The following is an 18,280-nucleotide window of genomic DNA, read 5'->3' as shown; positions in this document are numbered from 1 at the left end:
ATAGGCAAACACATTTGTTTGAGTACATATGTATTAAGTCCAAAAACAGTAACATCTACAACGAAAGGAAGCAAGGGTGAGGGTGGAGGGAATGGAAACTGGGCACTTCGCAGGTGATGAAAATTGTCTCTGTTTTATTATGGATAATGATTTCTGAAACTCATCAACTGAATACTCAAAAACCTCTGCATTTTACTGCAGGTAAATTATATTTCAGTAAAAAGTAAATAAATACAGCAGCATTTAAACCTCACAAACATTTATTTTCGGTCAAGTTCAGAAAATGGAAAAACTATGCCTTTCGTTTGATTCAAAACATGCCAACAACTAAAGTAACAAAAGAGGCAGAAATCTGACTTGTATGTGGCTATGATTACAACAAAATACCTTTCCTATAAAGGCAGACAACAACACAAAGAAGCATGTAAGTCTTGGAGAAATGCTCAGATATGTATTTAGAGTTATAAATTGCATTTGAATATTTAGCTGCATTAAGTATGCTTTTTTCCATCCTCTTTATATAAATATATTCATCCATCCTTAGAATCCCAGAAGAAATAAAACAATTGTATTAAAGAAAATAATAAAGTAAAAGAATACAATAAATTTTTAAAATACCAAATCCAAATCTCTCATTATTTATACTCCATATAAAAGACAGGCATTAAACAATTAAAGAAGCAAACAATTATTTGTTACACTTAACAATAAAGTAAATCTTACTATAATGGCTTTAAAGGCAATATTTTTCAAAGAATGCTACAGGGAATTATCTTAGGAACATTAGCTATCTACTTTAAATGCAGATTTCTCAAGAACCTGTAAGATGTGATGAATTTTCACTATATAATGAAAGGAGTAAATATTATGAGTAAATTTGCCATGTAATTGGTAAAGTTAAGAACACTCTTTTAACAGGAGAAAAATCACATTAAACATGTTTTTTAACTTTCAAAATAAATCTGTCAAAGTTATATTTTAAAACTCCCTAACAAAGATAATTGCGTTTTAAGGAAAAAAGTCAGTCCATGTAGCCTTTAAAGAGCAAGCTACTCAGAGTGGAATATACATTCCTTATATAATTCAAGAAATATATTTCCCATAACCAAATATGTTACTGAGGGACAGAGTTAACTTGGAATGTAAAAATACTTCAGAAAAAATATGTTACATAAAAAGACCACAAATCTTTCCCTTAAGGTCTCAGAAAAGACACGTTTCATTAATAATTTTATATGGAAGTTTTTACATTTAGTATAATGGGACCTATATGTAAGAACTCTAAACAGAATTTTAGGAGTAAAATTAAACTATTCAAGTTCTGTCTGAAAGGGGATTCATAATTTAATAAACGTTATAACCACACAACCACATAGGCATCATAACAAAAATCAAACAGAAAACCCTATTAGAAGGACACTGCTGACACACTAAGAATACAACTTCCAATAAGTGGTAGTGACATTTCAGTCTCAAGTCTCCAAAGAGGTTAAGATAAAGTATATTTTTAAAAAATGAGAAAGGATGAAATTTTTAAATCTCCTCAATCATATCCTACAAAAAGCTTTCATTAAGATTAATTTTCAATCTGCTGTCACTTATTAGATCTAAATAACAGAAGACAAAGAGGTGTTTTTAAAAATAAGCATCTTCTGATTTGATTTATTATTTATTTGAATTTGACTCTCTTTGAATTTAGAATTATCACCCACACATAGAGGCTCCATCCACTGCAAGCAGTGCAAACAGTTGGTGTGAATGAGCCCTTAAATTACCTCAAAACAGCACACATTGTAAATACACCTTTTTTCATTAAGTCACTGCCATGTATTTTTGTTGCAATTTAAATAATAAGATCTATTTCCATGCATGCCTGTTTTAGTCACCACATCCTAAATAGTTTTCGGGGCAAAAAAGGAAGATAATTTTATACCTGCCAGAGGTAAGCAGTAAGATATAAAGGGAACATGGCAAAAGGAACAGATCTGATTTCCACCTCAGCTTATCCCACAGAACACTTGGGTTTTATACTTCCTCAAGTTGTACTTCCTTCCTTTTCAAATACACGAAACATACACATACAACTGTGTAAACCACCCTGATAATGCCTGACACCGAAAATTCTGTAGCTAACATCTAGGTGGGTGTAGCATAATGGCTTAGAGGTGTACTACTTGGGTCAAATCCCAATTCTGCAGCTTAGCTGCATGACCATGGACCAATTATTTAATCTCTCTAAGCCTCAATTTTATTTTTTCAAGATAGAGAGCAATTGGTCTGGTATTTAGTCCACAATAAGTATAAGAGAAACATTTGTTGTTATTCTATTATCTTAATTAAGCATTTAAGGCATTAAAATAAGTAGTCAGCAATCCTCATATATTCTGTGCTGGCAAAAGATTAATTTCCTACATTCAAGGGGCTACTGTACAATTAATCATGTCCTTTCAACTTCTTTTTTACATATTTTTTATGGCAAGTGATTAAATCACATATTAAACAGAAGTTAACATAATGCAACATAATAAAGAGAAGAAATCTTATTTTAAAGAAAGAAGGAAACTATCATCTGGAAGACCCTGAAAAATGACTTACTATTAGAAGCAGAGAAAAAACTACTTTTAACTGTACAAGTATACTATACATGTATAAAAGCAAGAAAAACAGACCCTATAAAACAGAAGTTATATAAACAGAAAAGCAAATATTAAAAGGCAAAGAGAGATGTTTTTTTTTGTTGTTTTTTTTTTTGAGAGGGCATCTCTCATATTTATTGATCAAATGGTTGTTAACAACAATAAAATTCTGTATAGGGGACTCAATGCACAATCATTAATCCACCCCAAGCCTAATTGTCATCAGTCTTTGATCTTCTGAAGCATAACGAACAAGTTCTTACATGGTGAACAAATTCTTACATACTGAATAAGTTCTTACATGGTGAACAGTACAAGGGCAGTCATCACAGAAACTTTGGTTTTGATCACACATTATGAACTATAAACAATCAGGTCAAATATGAATATTCATTTGATTTTTATACTTAATTTATATGTGGATCCCACATTTCTCCCTTATTATTATTATTATTATTATTTTTAATAAAATGCTGAAGTGGTAGGTAGATGCAAGACAAAGGTAGAAAACATAGTTTAGTGCTGTAAGAAAGCAAATGTAGATGATCAGGTGTGTGCCTATGGACTAAGTATTAATCCAAGCTAGACAAGGGTAATAAAACATCCACGGATGCAGAAGATTTGAGAGATGTTTTTTTTAATGGAGACAGTTGAAAGAAGAAAACTCCAGGGACACAAAATGGAAATCAAAATCTGTATAGGATGCAGAAAAAGGGACAATTAAAATGATGAAAAATGAAGCAATAATGTGGAGAACACTTGAGAGCTCTTAGAATGCTGAACTGAAAAAGTACAGAGAAATGAAAACAAAAAAGAGGCATTTTCTAAAAACCCACAATTAACATCCTACTTAATGATGAGAGACTTAAAGTTTCCTCTCTAAAGGTGGGAACAAGGCAGGCTGTCTGGATTTACCACTCCCATTCAATATCATACTAAGTGCTATTTAGTGCAATAGGCAAGAAAAGCAAATAAAAGCTGAACAGACTGGAAAAGAAGAAATAAAACTGTCTATTCATGGACAACCTGTCTACAAAGAAAGTCACAAGGAATCCACACACACGCAAAAAAATGCTACAACTAATTAGTGAGTTTACCAAGACCATAGACAGTCAACATACACAATTGTGTTTCTGTATACTAGCAATAAACTGGAAACCAAAAATTTAAAAACAGAACCATTTACAACAACTCCAAAACTATGAAATACTTAGGCACAAATCCAATAAAATATGTGCAGATCTATATCCTGAAATAACAGGATTTGTATGCTGAAAAATAACAAACACTGATATAAGAAATCAAAGAAGACTTTCATAAGTGGAGAAATATATTCAGTACTGTTAAGAAGTCATTTCTCTACAAAGTCACCTACTAATTAAACAATCAAAATATCAGGACTTTTTATAGATAAAGAAAAAATACTACAAAGCTACAGTAATTAAGGCAGTGTGATACTGGCATAGAGATTCTGGCATCAATACAGACAAATAGGTCAATGGACCCAAATAGACAGTCTAGGAAAAGATTCACACAAACATGTCAAATGATTTTTGACAAGGAGGCTGAGGCAATTTAGTGACAAATGCATGTTATCAACAAATTATGCTGGAACAAATGAATATCCACATGCAGAAAAAAAGAACTTTGATCTGTACCTTTTGCCTTACCCAAAATTAACTCAAATTGGATCTTAGACCTAAATGTAAAACATAAACCTCTAAAACACTAAGAAAAGAGTATCTTTGTGACACTGCATTGGGCTACAATTTCTCAGATACAAAAGCAGAGCAGGATCAATAGAAGGAAAACAATACATTAAACTTCAGAATTAAAAGCTTTTACTCTTCAAAAGAGTTAAATAAGTGAAAAGGGAAGCTGTAGACTAGGAGGAAATAACTTCAAATCACAAATATGACAAAGGACTTATACCTAGAATATAAAAAGAACTCACAAAACAGTAGAAAAACAAACACCTCCGTAAACTGTAACCATCAAAAAAATACCTATGTATTTCTATATGCTGGTATTTACACCTGTAATTGTTCTTTATATTACTCTAATGAATGAGACTTCTTTATCTGTCACAATATAGAAATAGAGTTAGGCAAAAGATCTGAACAGACACTTCACCAAGGAAGATGTATGGAAGCAAGTTAAGTACATAAAAAAGATCATCAACATCATTTGTATTAGGGAAATGCAAATTAAAAGTACAATATGCTTCTACAAATCTATTGGAATAGTTTTAATAAAAACAACTGACAACAGCAAGTGCTGACCAGGATATGGAACATGCATCCAATGCTGACGAAAATGCAAAATAATACCAATCCTTCACAAATGCTTCCAGAAAACAGAAGAGGGGGAACACATGTCAACTCATCTATGAGGCCAGTTATTACCCTGATACCACCAATATCCCTCATGAAGATAGATGGAAAAATCTTTTACAAAATATTATGATCAAATACAGAAACATATAAGAAGAACTTGTACATTACAACCTAGTGAAATTTATTCCAGGAATACAAAGTTGGTTGAAAATCTGATAATCAAATATGTAATATAACATATTAACAGAAAAAATGGAAAAATCAGTATGATCACCTTAACCTCCATTAATAGTGTCTAAAGGTTATGAAAGAGCTTTGTGACACTGCTGTTATTTTATATTTTTCCCAAAGTTCACTATTTGCTACTGAACAAATACTGAGTACCTTCTGCATGCAAGGCATTCTCCTAGGCACTAAGACAGATATATAAAAACAAGTGATTACATGACTTGGTAAAAATCAGAGTAAGTTTTATCCTTGGGTACACAGTTAAAAGAAAATCCAACTCTGCCCAAGGACTCAGGAAAAAAAAAAAAAAAAGACTATCTCATTCCTAGTCTTAAGATATAGAAGCATATTTTAAACTGGCAATTAAAATTAAATCACACTGTGGCAGTACATACATATGTATATATACATAAACACATACATACACACACATATATGGAAATAATTTTAAAGGACCATTTCACACACACACACACACACACACACACACACTTCCTTTTGCCTGACTCTACCTCTCTACAATACATTACCACCTTAAAAACTCTTCAGGTATAGCAATTCATGCCCTACTCTTGAAAAATATCTGGGGAGTAGTATTCCTATACCTTGTAGGGAGCAAGAATCCTCTGCCTGAATTTTTCAACTGTTTCTTGACCCATAGAAGACCAGGCACTGACAAATGCTTCTGCTTTGTCTTCTTCAAGGTGAATGTTCTGTAACTGCTGCTGCAAAGCTGCTGGCTTCACATTATGATATACTGCCTATTCAAGAGAAAAAAAAAATTACATAGATCCCTAATATTCACACAGAGACCTTGAGCCATAATCAATACAAAATTATTTTTAAATGATCTAAATTAAGACAATACTTAATACTTCTACTGTGGACATTTCTGATTATTTTACAAATAATAATAATATATACAACCAAGGGCTAGAAGATTCAGGATTAAATGGCCTAAATTATTCAGGCTGAGCTTTTCCATTTTTGCTGTCTGTGGTTTAAGTAATCCTATATCCACTTAATGGAAAAACTTCTTTTATGCTTGAGTTATGTAAATAGCACCCTAATTAAAATTTCATTTCCTTATTTCACTTAATTATTTCAAAGACATGTACAATGGTTTTATTTCCCTACTAACCAAATTTTTCCAAGAAGCATTTTTCAAAACTACCTTCATCTACCAACTTCCTAGGTAACATACAATAAAAAATTATTAAAAACTTTATCAGTGATACCTGTTACATTTCTTACATTATTTTGGAACAACTTTCTCATAAATCCCATGCTGCTCAGTCCTATTCTACTATCCTTTTCTTCTACTGAAGGGGACCACCGAGAGTAAGAGCCATAGTCATCTTTATGATCTGTAATCTGAACAAGGCTGTATATAGTAGATGCCTGATAGCTTGTCCTCCTAATAGTATCTGTTCACTAGAATGTTCATGAACCTACAACATTATTTAAATTTTTATTTCACAAGTATTCTATTTAATCAATCAACAGGAATTTATCAAGAATCTATTTTAAGCCCAGCAATGTGCTAGGTTTGCATAGGATGCACAAAAATATGATCCTGGCACCCAACAAATTAAAGGGAGGCCTACAGGCACACATGAAATAATAAAAGACTAACAGCGTGCCCTCTTTTGATGAACCAAGGATAAAAGAATTCAAGTTAGGGGAAGACTGCAAGTATAAGGGGTCAAGGTCACAGTGGGAAGAGACATGACTGGAAGGATATTTAAACAATGAACTGAATTTAGGTTCAAAGGAGGGATGCAGAAATAAATTCAGTAGGAAGAAACAGTATAATAAAAGGTCCTTTGACAACTACTATTTTTCTAAATATTTTATTTATCATCCTAGTCAAACAAATCCCCCAAAATCACTTATTAAATTTCTTAAATGTTACATTTTTCCAAATTAATATACCAAGGAACCATGAATGAAAATCTTTTATACTGGTCTCAGGTCACTCAAGTCTTGATTCGATACTCTACTCATGCTACTCAACATTAAGATTGTTCTGTAGAATACAATACCATGGAAACAAATCATACATTCAAGTATTTGTTTACTACATTGAAATTCTTAATTAAAATGCAGTCACACCTTCCATCTGCACACTTTCAAAAAAATATTATAGCTATCATAGCAATATAAACATGTAGTAAGCAAACCACAGTTGGAAAGTTTGGGGCAATAAAAATACCTGCTCTAAAATGAATGATATTGTTTCAAGAACTAGGTGAAGATCCTGTTTTTCTAGAGAAAATGCAGCTTGAAGTTTTTCTTCCTCTTCTTCACTGAAACTATTCTCAGCCTAAAACACAAAAAGCAATCTATTAGCACATATTCAGGTACTCAAATCTCAGATATATGACACAAGATTCATTTATTCACATATGGAATGAGAACCTCAAAATAAAAGTGAATCCATGGTGAAACTGATGTGTTCATAAATTTCAATATCTAAATTTCAATATCTCAAAATCATAGTAGAGTTCACTATCTGGGTATTGTCAAATAAATATCTGGCCAACTTTAAAAAAACAGTATTTTAAGTTCTATGATTACAGGAGGTGGAAAATAACAATAAATAACAATAACAAATGGACATTTAGAAAAAAAAATACTAGAAGGTAAAACCCCAAAATGTTAATAATTAATAGTAATTTCCATCTTCATCAAAAATATTACTGAGTATTTATTATGTGCTACATAGACAATTCATGTCTTCACTAAATTCTAGTTAAAAAGATACATAAAAACAACTAATCATTCAAATAATTTCCATTTGGTGGGTTCCACAAAAGGATGGTTATTATAAAACCACACATAAAGCAGGAAATCTAATTGTTTTTATAATTTTAATATATATTTTCCAAAACTTACACAACACACATTACTTTTATAAGCAATACATGAAAAAAAGAAGCCAGCCATCCACATACAACCTCTGTTTAGTCTCCTTTATTTAATTTCCAAAATAATCTCCTTGCTCTAAAGATACTGATTCATCGAGTATGAAAATGTACACTCTTAAATAAAAGTAAATACTTTATCCACATCTACTAAACAGAACTTTCTCGGCTGCTGCCTCTGCCCCACAGCAACACAGAGACATTTCAGAAATTCCACAAGTCTGGCCTTGACAGCTCAGGGTGCTGGGCAACTACAGCTGCTCAGCTGAAGCAGCACTAGAGCTCCACGCTGGCCTCTTCTTGCTTTTTTGGAGGAGAGACACCAGAACTCCCAGGCTCTACGACTGACAAAAGCATGACCCCAGTTTGGCAAAAATGCCAATCACTTACCGTAAGAGCAATGTTTTAATTTAAAAGTTCCAGAATTTTTGAGAGTACCATACATCTTTTTGAAACAATAGCCTATACTTCCAGATTTTATCAGTATGAGGAATGTAACAGTATTATTTATGTATAATCACTGCACCACATGTTGCCTTAAATTCGATAGATATTTACAATTTAACTTCCAACTTGGTCAATCTGATTTCTTTAACTATACACCAAATAAGCTGTTTGGCAAAATAAAAAGTGACTGAGCATGTAATAAACTTCAGTGTTCCCAATATGTACAAGAAAGTGAGATATTTTTTAAAAAGAAGAGCAAAAAAAAAAAAAAAAAAGGGCCATTATCTTAAGGTGGTTTGGAGTGAAAAGGGGCAAGGAAACATTTATCTCATCCCACCCACTGGTACACCAAGCATGCACCCTTAAAATACGTGATCAGAGCAGCAAACGGAGAGCATAGCTATAAACCAAAGTTCCAAACATGTAGTCAACATCCTGCTCCAACAGTGACCCTAGACAGGTAAATACTAAATGCAGGTCCCTCTACCTCTTCCAAACAGCAGCAGTTTAACTTCTATCTACCAAAAGCAACTCACACATATCTGGGAGTTAAAGAGCAGGTAAAAGAGATACATTCTTTTTAATCCTTTCAGTGGGAGAAAATTAAGACCCAGCATTATAGAATTAAAGCATAAGTGTCCAAGAAACTTCAATTTTAAAATGGAAAGTAGATGTTTATGTTCTTTTATATATTTAAAGAGTATATGCCATAAACATATATACACAGGCAGAAAGGCAACACAACACATAAAACAAAGTGGTGCTATATGGATTGACATGGTAAGATCCTGGATAAAACTGGTAAGTGAAAAAGGTAAATAATAGAACAATATATATAGTATGGTACCACTTCTATAAACACACATAGACAAACTACACACTTCTATGGGTATGTGCATTTATTAATATATGTATTTATCAATACATGGAAAAAGATCTGGAAAAATAAAAACCAAACTGATAGCAAAGGTTACCTGTAGGGAGGTGTGGTGGTTTTATGATGTCCAGAAATGCTTTAACACAGTCCCATCGAAGTATGGCACCCAATTTCCTTTCCCTTGAACATGAGCCAGACTTAGTGACTTAATTCTAACAATCAGAATAAAGTGGAAGTGAAGCTACGAGATATGTGAGGCTAGGTCCCAAGAAGGACAGCACCACCCTACCTTGGATCACTCATTCTGGTAGAAGCCAATCTCCATGTCAGAAGGAAAGACTGTGCGGCAAGGAACTGAGGCCTCCTACCAACTGCTGCCACCATCTGGCCGTACCGGGAGGAAATCTTCCAACCGCAGCCAAGCTTTCAGATAGCAGCAGCCCTAACCAACATGGAACAGCTATTTCACGAGAACCACCCAGAGCCACCCAGACAAGTCGCTCCTAAATTTTTGACCTGCAGGAACCGTGAGGGATAATAAATGTTTATCGGCGTTTTAAGCTGCTTAGTTTTGCTGGGAGTGATTTGTAATTCAGCAAAAGATAACTAATACAAGAGAGAATTAAAATGGAAGGAGGGGCAAGAGTTAATTAACCAAGGGAGCACCTCAGCTTGTCCATACTGTTTAAATGTCTAAAAACAAAAATTTATTCATAAACTTTCTGTGAAATTTTAAAATACAGTATTAAAATGTTTAATTTAAGGACCCTAAGTATTTTGGACTTTAAGGGCACACACAAAAAAAGCAAATTAAAAATCCATTCTTCCAACTTTTCATTTTTTTCCCCCAAAGAAGAACTCATTTCCTTAACATACATGGTGAGTGAACTACTCTCAATTCCACATACAGTTGAAATCAGGTCACATTTCTCAGAAAATAATAGAGGCCCTCTATTCTATATATCATCTAAATAATTATGAAGGCAATTAGGTTTACAAACTCAGCGCACAGATTTTGAGACAGAAGGGCCTACGGTCCAGAGTCCCAGCTCTGCCTCACACAGTCATACACACCCTGTGAACGCCACAATGGAAGACACGGTACGAGTGCTCTGCGTACACAGTAACTTAAAAGTGCTTAAGTTACAAGTGTACAGAGGATGCTGCTGGCATTTACTGTAAGGAACCCTCTACCTTATATTAACTACAAGATAAATACATTTCCAGAGATAAGCTGCCCTTTTCTTTGCTGTCCATATAGGTGGGGCCAGTTCTTTTTTATGCAATAGAGTCCTGCACATTGTAAGACATATAAACCCCAAGGCATTCAATGCCAGTATGCTGCTTTGCAAACTGGCTCCAGCGCCTTCTAACAGGATTGCCCCTGTCCTGGCTCCCAGCCCGTGGCCCTGGCATCTGGAGTGGGGTGGGTCAGGGTGGAGACACAGATGGGTTGGAGCCACTACAAAATATGGAGAGCACAGCTATAAACCAAAGTTCTAAACACATATTCAACATTCTGCTCCAACAGGGACACTAGGTCACACGCTGTAACAACCAGCAAAATCCTCAGGCATTTCTACATGCTGGGGTTCACACCTGGGATTGTCCTTTACGTCAATATGAGATTTCTCTGTCACAATGGGGAGAATACACAGGTAGACACAAATGAAACTATCAAGTAGCTTGTAAACTTTGAAAGCAATCTTTCCAAGGTGTACAGCACCCATTCTAGGCTTTTACAAGGTATATAAGATTTTTTGTGTTGCATCAGGTTCTAGCTGTGAGCATCAGAGGTCTGTGCTACAGTACCCTAAAGAACTCCTACACTGATGGTTTTTCACTTCAGAAACGACCATCAGGTTTCTGTGCTTTTGTATGTCTTGCATCTGATTTTCATAATTCTTACTGTTTATTACACAATCAGCAGTGAATTCTTGAAACTACCTGCATGCAGGCCCTATCACAGCAGCACCTTCAATCCCCCTGTTTGCTGTTGCTAATCTGCTGAGGCCAGGAATCCAGATAGCTGCTCTCTCAGACACGGAGCAGTTACGGCAATAGGATCTGGGTGAGGGCTTCAAAGTCTCTCCAACAGAGACTGAAGAAAAGTATAGGTGATTTTTTAATTTTATGAGTTATGACTCCTATTTCTGACACTCAGAAGCCATGATTTCATACCTAATTCCCAGCTACAGAAGTTAGTCTGCCTTCCCTCATTGTTTCCCAATGCAGACTCTACTAGCCTGCTGGATGGGACCTGTACAGGACAATCTTGCATATTGCAAGACACTTAAAGTTCTTGGGCAGTAAATGCCAGCAGCATCCTCTGTACACTGTGAAACTCTAAATTCTCCGATGTTTCTATATGCTAAGATGGGCCAGAAAAATGGCTGAGACATGATGGGACTGAGACATGCCCACATTCTCTATCAAAGCTTAGTGTACCCGTGTGTATTGCTACCAGGAATTCCAACAAACCATCTGGACAAAAACAGATATCCTCTGCCCGTAAGTAGCTAAAACTTGGGAAAATCAAAGTGCCAGGCTGATAACATTTAGAATAGCAACCAAATCCAAAAACCTCTTCCCCAATCTCCTGCATCAGATTACACTGTTCTACAGGCTCTGCTTGTACAAGGCAAAAGCTAACTTGACAGACCAAGAGTACATAAAACAGAGCTGGCAGACCCTGAATGCCGCTGCAGACTTCATTTGATAAGAGCCCTTGTCACAACAGGAAACTGTCCAAAAAAAAAAACTGCACCTTTCCTGACTTTGCTTCTTAGCAGGCAAGTAATCACATACATATGTTTCTGTCCTCAAGAACTTTAGATCTCAACTACCAAACCTCCTCATCTCCACTCCCCTGCCTCTGATGGCAACTGCTTCTGTGGAATGATCTGGCCACTCACTTACTCTTAGATATTAACTTACTCTCAACTCCAGAGGTAACTGAGAGGATCAAAGACAAACTACACATCACAGTTTTCCTCCAAATGTTCCATCTGCCCTCAGTTTGAACACCAGAAGATCTATGTAAGAAGATTTTTTTGTCCCATCTTGTTTTATACGTTCAAAAAGGCAGCCAACAGTTCAGTGAAATCAAAGCAGAACTGTAGTGATTGCCGGCATCACTCACTTGTAGACTGATGGATACACTATTCTGTACACTTCCCTGAGGTTTACGGTACTTGGTTGAAGGGATTGATTCTGGGATCAGACTGCCTTATTAGCTAGCTGTGTGACCTCGGACAAATTACTTAGCTAGTCTCTATCTCAGTTTCTTCCCGGATAAAATAAGGATGACAATAGTACCTACTTCCTAAATGCTACAAGGACAAAGTGAGTTAATACAAAGTACCAGTCACAGAAGGAGCTGTGCAACTGTTAACAACAAATATGGCAAAATGTAGCTGTTAGTATTGTGGTGGTTGTTCCTATTTTTCCACCTACATCACACATTCCTTACAGACAGAAATTTTGAGGACCTACATTTATTTTGTGTTTCCCATGCAAGGAAAACAAGTAACTCCAAGAACACTTACTGAGGGCTGACTGTGTAAGCATCAATGTATTAGGTACAGGAAATAAAAATATGAGTAAGACCTGATACTCAAGGTATTCAAGGTCAGAAGAAGACTGTTACCATGAGACAAATACTTGCGATGAAGTACTGAAGTCTGATGAGAATGAACCAAGTATTTCAGAAGCACAGAAGAGAGAACAAACCGCCGAGAGTGAGATTTTGCAATCCTTGAAGGATGAATAATTTATTTACTACAGTTGAAGAAAGACACTGCAGGTAAGAAATTAGTTACATACATGGATGCAGAATTTTAAAAGTTCATGTTACATTGTAGTAAAAAAGCACAGTCCAATGTGACTGGAGCACTAGCAAAGTGGAGAGAATAGAGACTAGAGAATATTATACTATTATTATACTGAATTCAATATCAAGGATTTTGAACTTTTCTCATGGGGCAGTGGAAAGTCATTGACGGCTCGGAACACTAAAAAGCTATGATCAACTCTTATACTTTTTGGAAAAAATATTTAAAAAGATAAATGGAATAGCATTATGAAGAAGCAATAGGAAGGGTGAAGACTATAGACAGAGATAATCATGTGAAGGTAATTACTGTAGTCCAAGGGAGAGATAATAAGGATCTGAACTAGGAATATAAACAGAACTTGGAGTTGAGAGACACCTCGGAGGGAGAAAGGGTAGGACTTTGGGACTGGCCCCTTGTCAGAAAAGAAAAAGAGGAAAGAGTCCAGGTCCTAATTTAATGATGATGCCCAGCACCAGGTAGAGCAGTTAGCAGGTGCTCCATAAACATGTATTAGATGGAATTAAATTTTATAAGCTGACAAAGAAGTTAACTTAGATTGGTGATCACACAGTGATTATTAAACATTAGTATGTCCAAAATAGCCACACCTTTGCAATAAAAGTGGAAAAGAAAGATTCTATGAATGAAATCATGCATCAGAATTTTTCCAAAGTATGTTCCCCTCAGTCCCAAAATATATCCCATGATAAAATAGTTCCACGGTCAAACAGATTTGGAAAGTTTTGCACACCACATTTACTATAAGCATTACCATAAAACGTACTTTGAAAAGTTCCATAATGAAAAAAATTTAACTTTAATAATGAAGATGACAGTTTCCCAAACTTTTGAACATGACATATTATCAAACTTTTTAGAGACCCAGTGTTCCTGAGGACACACTGTAGAATATTATACGTAGCAAAATGTTCTTCAAGTAGAAACACAGAGTTTCAGTGGAAACATGAGAAAGTATTGTAAGCTACAGAAATGTGAAATACAAACCTTCAGATGAAGTTTTTGAAGAATTCGGGTGAGCAATCGTGGAAATCTTCCTATATCTATTGCATTTATCAGCGACACTGCTTTTTTCATGCTAAATAAATTCATAAAACAAAGATTTAAAATGAGTTTTCCAAGTCAGGCTACACCTGCTGTGGGTATAGTTTTCTATAACTGCAGTATTAAGTTTCATTTCAACAACTCTCATAATAAGGTTAGTCTGAGCAAAACAACAGCAGAGATGGCTAGCAAAGGAGACAGGACATTTCCAAAAAGATGCCTCCCCAAAGTATTTCTGCTGAAAAAGTCCATTTGGCAAATTACTATGGGGGGAGTTGCATTAACTCAGCAGTGGGTGTGTAAGAAGCTGCTTAACCCAAAATGGAACTCTGGAAAGACGGGGAGGAGGGAAGTGGCAATAAGACCAAAAATATAAAGAAAAGAATGCTGCATGGCAGATAATGGGAGCTTTAAAAAGACTACAAACGAAATGATTTCAGGGCACTAAGTACACAGTTGTTTTAAAACCCTGCTTCCACTGCAACAATCAACTTTAAATGATGTAAGAACAATTCTACTGCAGCATATTGGAAACAGTCTACTGATGCAGTGTGTGTTGCTCAGGGCACTGGTGTGAGGAAAGGAACTGGTGTCAGGAAGGAGGAGAAACGTGAAAATGACAGCTCTCCTCTTCAAGATTCCTGCTCAATCCAGCCACAAAGAAGTTATTTTCCAACTTTTGACTACTCGCACTTGGTTCGCATCCACACACCACCTAATTTTATTTTTCGTCAGAGTCATTCTTCCCTAAATAATTTCACTTTAAAAGAGAACCTTGTATCACCACCACGGACACCTGATCTCATCTTCCCTAGGTAGAAAATGAACTAAATAAATAAATAAATGAAATGAAAACAAAAGCAATGTTACCGAATTCTGGCTAGATACGGTTGCCAGGCAAAACCTCCTGGCTGGAGGCCTGTTCTACTGTGACTGAAAAGGGACATTCACATGTATTGGTACCAAAGACCGGCCGGCACCGACGGGAGCCTTTCTCATCACCAGGTCTGACGCGAGACCCGAACACGGAAGCGGAACGCCTCCCACGTGACCCAGCACTCGCCAGGGAGGCTTGGGTGTTGCCGACACCCCGCCCTGGGTACAGCGGGGCCGACCGCGCATCGCGGGGCCGAGCTCGGCTGCGGCCGCCGGGGCCCCGCGCCTGCGGCCCGCCGCGCAGGTGGCAGCGCCCGCGCTCCCGCGCACCGCCGCGGGGCCCGCCCCACCCTGGCGCCAGCCCCGGGTCCACCCGGCCCAGCCCAGCCCCGCCGCGGCGGCGCAGGGCACGCAGGCAGCAGGCACTGACCGTCCGCGCCCCCGCGGGGGCAGCTACCTGGGGCTCTCCGGGAGGATCAGCGCTGCGGACGCCGCCATTCTGGAGCCTCCCCCGCACGTCGGCGCTGGTCAGCTGGCTGGCGCCCGCCAATGGCCGCCGCGGCGGACGGAAAGCCGGAAGGCCCACGCCGTGCTCCCTCCCTGCTCCGCGGACGGGACGCCCTAGCCCTGTCCTGCGTGCTGCCGAGGCGGGAACATCTGAGCGTCACCGAGATCCTGCCCGCCGATCTTACCGTTCGTAGTTCAGCCTATATACATATTTACATTTATATATATGTACTTATATGTGTATATACATACCTAGATATAGATGTGTGTATTTTGTATGTATAATACATAAAATACACAATACATACTGTGTGGTGTGTATAAATATACACATTTAGGCTTGGGTACATATTCATATACTTTTTTTTTTATAAAGTTGGAGCATTCCCGCGGTGTCTGGCCGCCTCTGCAGGGCGGCCGGTGGGAGATGCTGTGGGTCCGGTCCCCGCGTGGAGCCCCCAGCCCACCTCGCAATAGAGGCGGCGCCCCGCGCCCCGGCTTGCGCGCGGTGCGATGGTTTGGCCCAGCCGGGTCTGCAGCGCCGGAGCTCTGCAGGATGCCGCGCGGAGCTTGCGGTGTGTACCTTAAATCGTGCAATGGTATTTATGGGGCGCCTAGTGTGTTCAAGGCGCTGTGCTAGCCGCTAGAGATAAGATTCCTGCCCTGGGAGGTTGCCAGCAGTGCAGATGGATCAGTATTGTTGCTCCCTCCTTGGGTTATGGCCCTGAGCTAGGTACGGCATAGAAGGAGAGGAATCACCGCAGAGACTGACGTAAGGATCTCACAGGAGAATAGGGAGACAACACAGGTTCACAATACCTTGGTCTGCCTTCAAACGCGGGGCATTAAAGCCATTAGGAAATGGGAGCAGTGATCAAGCATGGGAGGTAGTAGGCCCAGGAAAACTTCCTGAGGCAGATAGCTTGAAGAAGCCTTGAATGATAGGTTGTGGCCATGTGCACTTTAATCTGGTGAGAACTGGAAAGCCATTAAATGTTTTCAAGCAAATAAGTTTTTGTGATGAGCTGTAGTTTGTTTTTGTTTTGTGTTTTTGTTGTCGGGGCGGAGGAGGGTGGTGGTGGGGCGGCTGCGGTTTGAAGATTACCTCAGCAGAATGATTGGACTGGAAAGAGAGGTAAGCAAGAAAGCCAGATAGGGAACTGTAGCACTAATCTATGGAAAGCAATGAAATCGTGTAGTAGTAAAATGACGTTGGAGAACGAAATGATAGTGGATGTGTTAATTAAATGTCAGCTGTAGAATCTTTAGAAGCTGGCAAAAGATTGAACTTAATTTTCCTACCTAATTATGTTTTACTTAAACTATTATTTAAATTAGTTGGCATTCCTAGAGCAGCCCAAAATATCCTAACTGAAAGAAGAAGCCAGATTGCAAATTAGAAGTGAATAATCCCCACATGGATAATTGAGTCAATTATACAGTGTGTTGAACACATACAAATACATTTAGTTCCACAACACTCCACACACTCCCCAATTTATACAGTATCTGAAAAAGATGTATGTGAAATCTACATAAATTATAGGTCTCTGATAGAAACACAGACGTTACCTGGCACAATTTTAAAAGGGTTCCAGTTCCCTCAACTTTCAAATCATTTTTCTTTTGTCTTGATTCATTGCCTAAAGAACAGCCACTAATCAGCTAAAGCCATTTTGATCTCTGGTGAAGTTTACTTCCTCCTCAGTTCCCTTTAGAACCATAGCTGTAGCTTTGAGCAAAAGGACATCAAGATGATTTGAGCTCTTAATATGTGTAATTTGGGATGAAGCACTTAAGGTTTCTTATTCCTGATCCACCAAATGGCAGTAAGGATGTCTGCCACCCTGAACTGTGAGGAGAATTAACCAACGTGAGTGTGTGTACAGAAACCCTCTCCCCTCCCTCCCAAAACAAGGCACAGACTTGCAGGGTTTCAGCAAAAAGGTCTCCAGTGGCCACAGCCTCTTGCTCCAGTTCTCATTTTCACTGAAGGTATGATCACTTTTTATTTCCACTTATTGCTACAAAGACTTGATGTAATGAATAATTTCACCTCTTGAATGAGAAGCTTACCCAACATGTTTCTGTGGCCTTTGGAGTATAGGCATAACCATCCATGAAAAACTCCTTGTAGTCATCTACCTGTTGCCACCTGCTAGAGAATAGGAAATGTACCTCCTGGAGACATAATTCCATAACCACAGTTTCTCCCAATCCCCAAATTTTTTTTCCCCATCTTTATGATGGATCCAGAGCCCAGATCTGCTGCCCCTGATCTATTACAGCTTTTGAACATGCCGAATGCCTCAACATTTCTTCCATACCTTTACCTTCACTGCAAACTTCCACCTAAGTCACCTTTTTACACCTTCTGTGCTCTCGAAAACAACCTGAATTACATATTAGTGCTTCATTGGGGGGCTTTCACTGTAGGAAAGTAAGAATGAGGGCAAAAGGAAAGGAAAGGAGGGAAGCAAATAGGAGGTGGCGTGTTACCCATCCAGGTACAGCTGCAAAACATAGTTTCTCAGTACTGTGAGATATT

General features: G+C 37.7%; 1 protein-coding gene across 10 annotated transcripts in view; it reads right to left on the bottom strand.

Moving 5' to 3' along the window:
- COMMD10 (COMM domain containing 10) overlaps window positions 1-15,807 on the bottom strand; it is a 157,016-nt gene extending 141,209 nt beyond the window's left edge. For 2 of the 10 annotated variants that reach the window (XM_073221888.1, XM_073221886.1), the window contains exons 1-4: window positions 15,683-15,807; window positions 14,293-14,383; window positions 7,416-7,526; window positions 5,806-5,961 (exon numbers count right to left, since the gene is read on the bottom strand). In XM_073221888.1, coding sequence (XP_073077989.1) covers window positions 5,806-5,961; window positions 7,416-7,526; window positions 14,293-14,383; window positions 15,683-15,723 — 399 coding nt within the window. In that variant the 5' untranslated portion in view covers window positions 15,724-15,807. Of the gene's footprint in view, window positions 1-5,805; window positions 5,962-7,415; window positions 7,527-14,292; window positions 14,384-15,219; window positions 15,361-15,655 lie in introns of those variants that run through there. The other 8 variants (XM_073221891.1, XM_073221883.1, XM_073221889.1 and 5 more) reach the window with 7 other exon arrangements.
- Window positions 15,808-18,280: the final 2,473 nt, after the last annotated feature.

The sequence above is a fragment of the Manis javanica genome, chromosome 14 (genome assembly GCF_040802235.1).
Source record: "Manis javanica isolate MJ-LG chromosome 14, MJ_LKY, whole genome shotgun sequence".
NCBI classification, from domain to species: Eukaryota; Metazoa; Chordata; class Mammalia; order Pholidota; family Manidae; genus Manis; species Manis javanica.
Note: the sequence above shows the minus strand (reverse complement) of the source record. Positions and strands in the feature narration are given on the sequence as shown.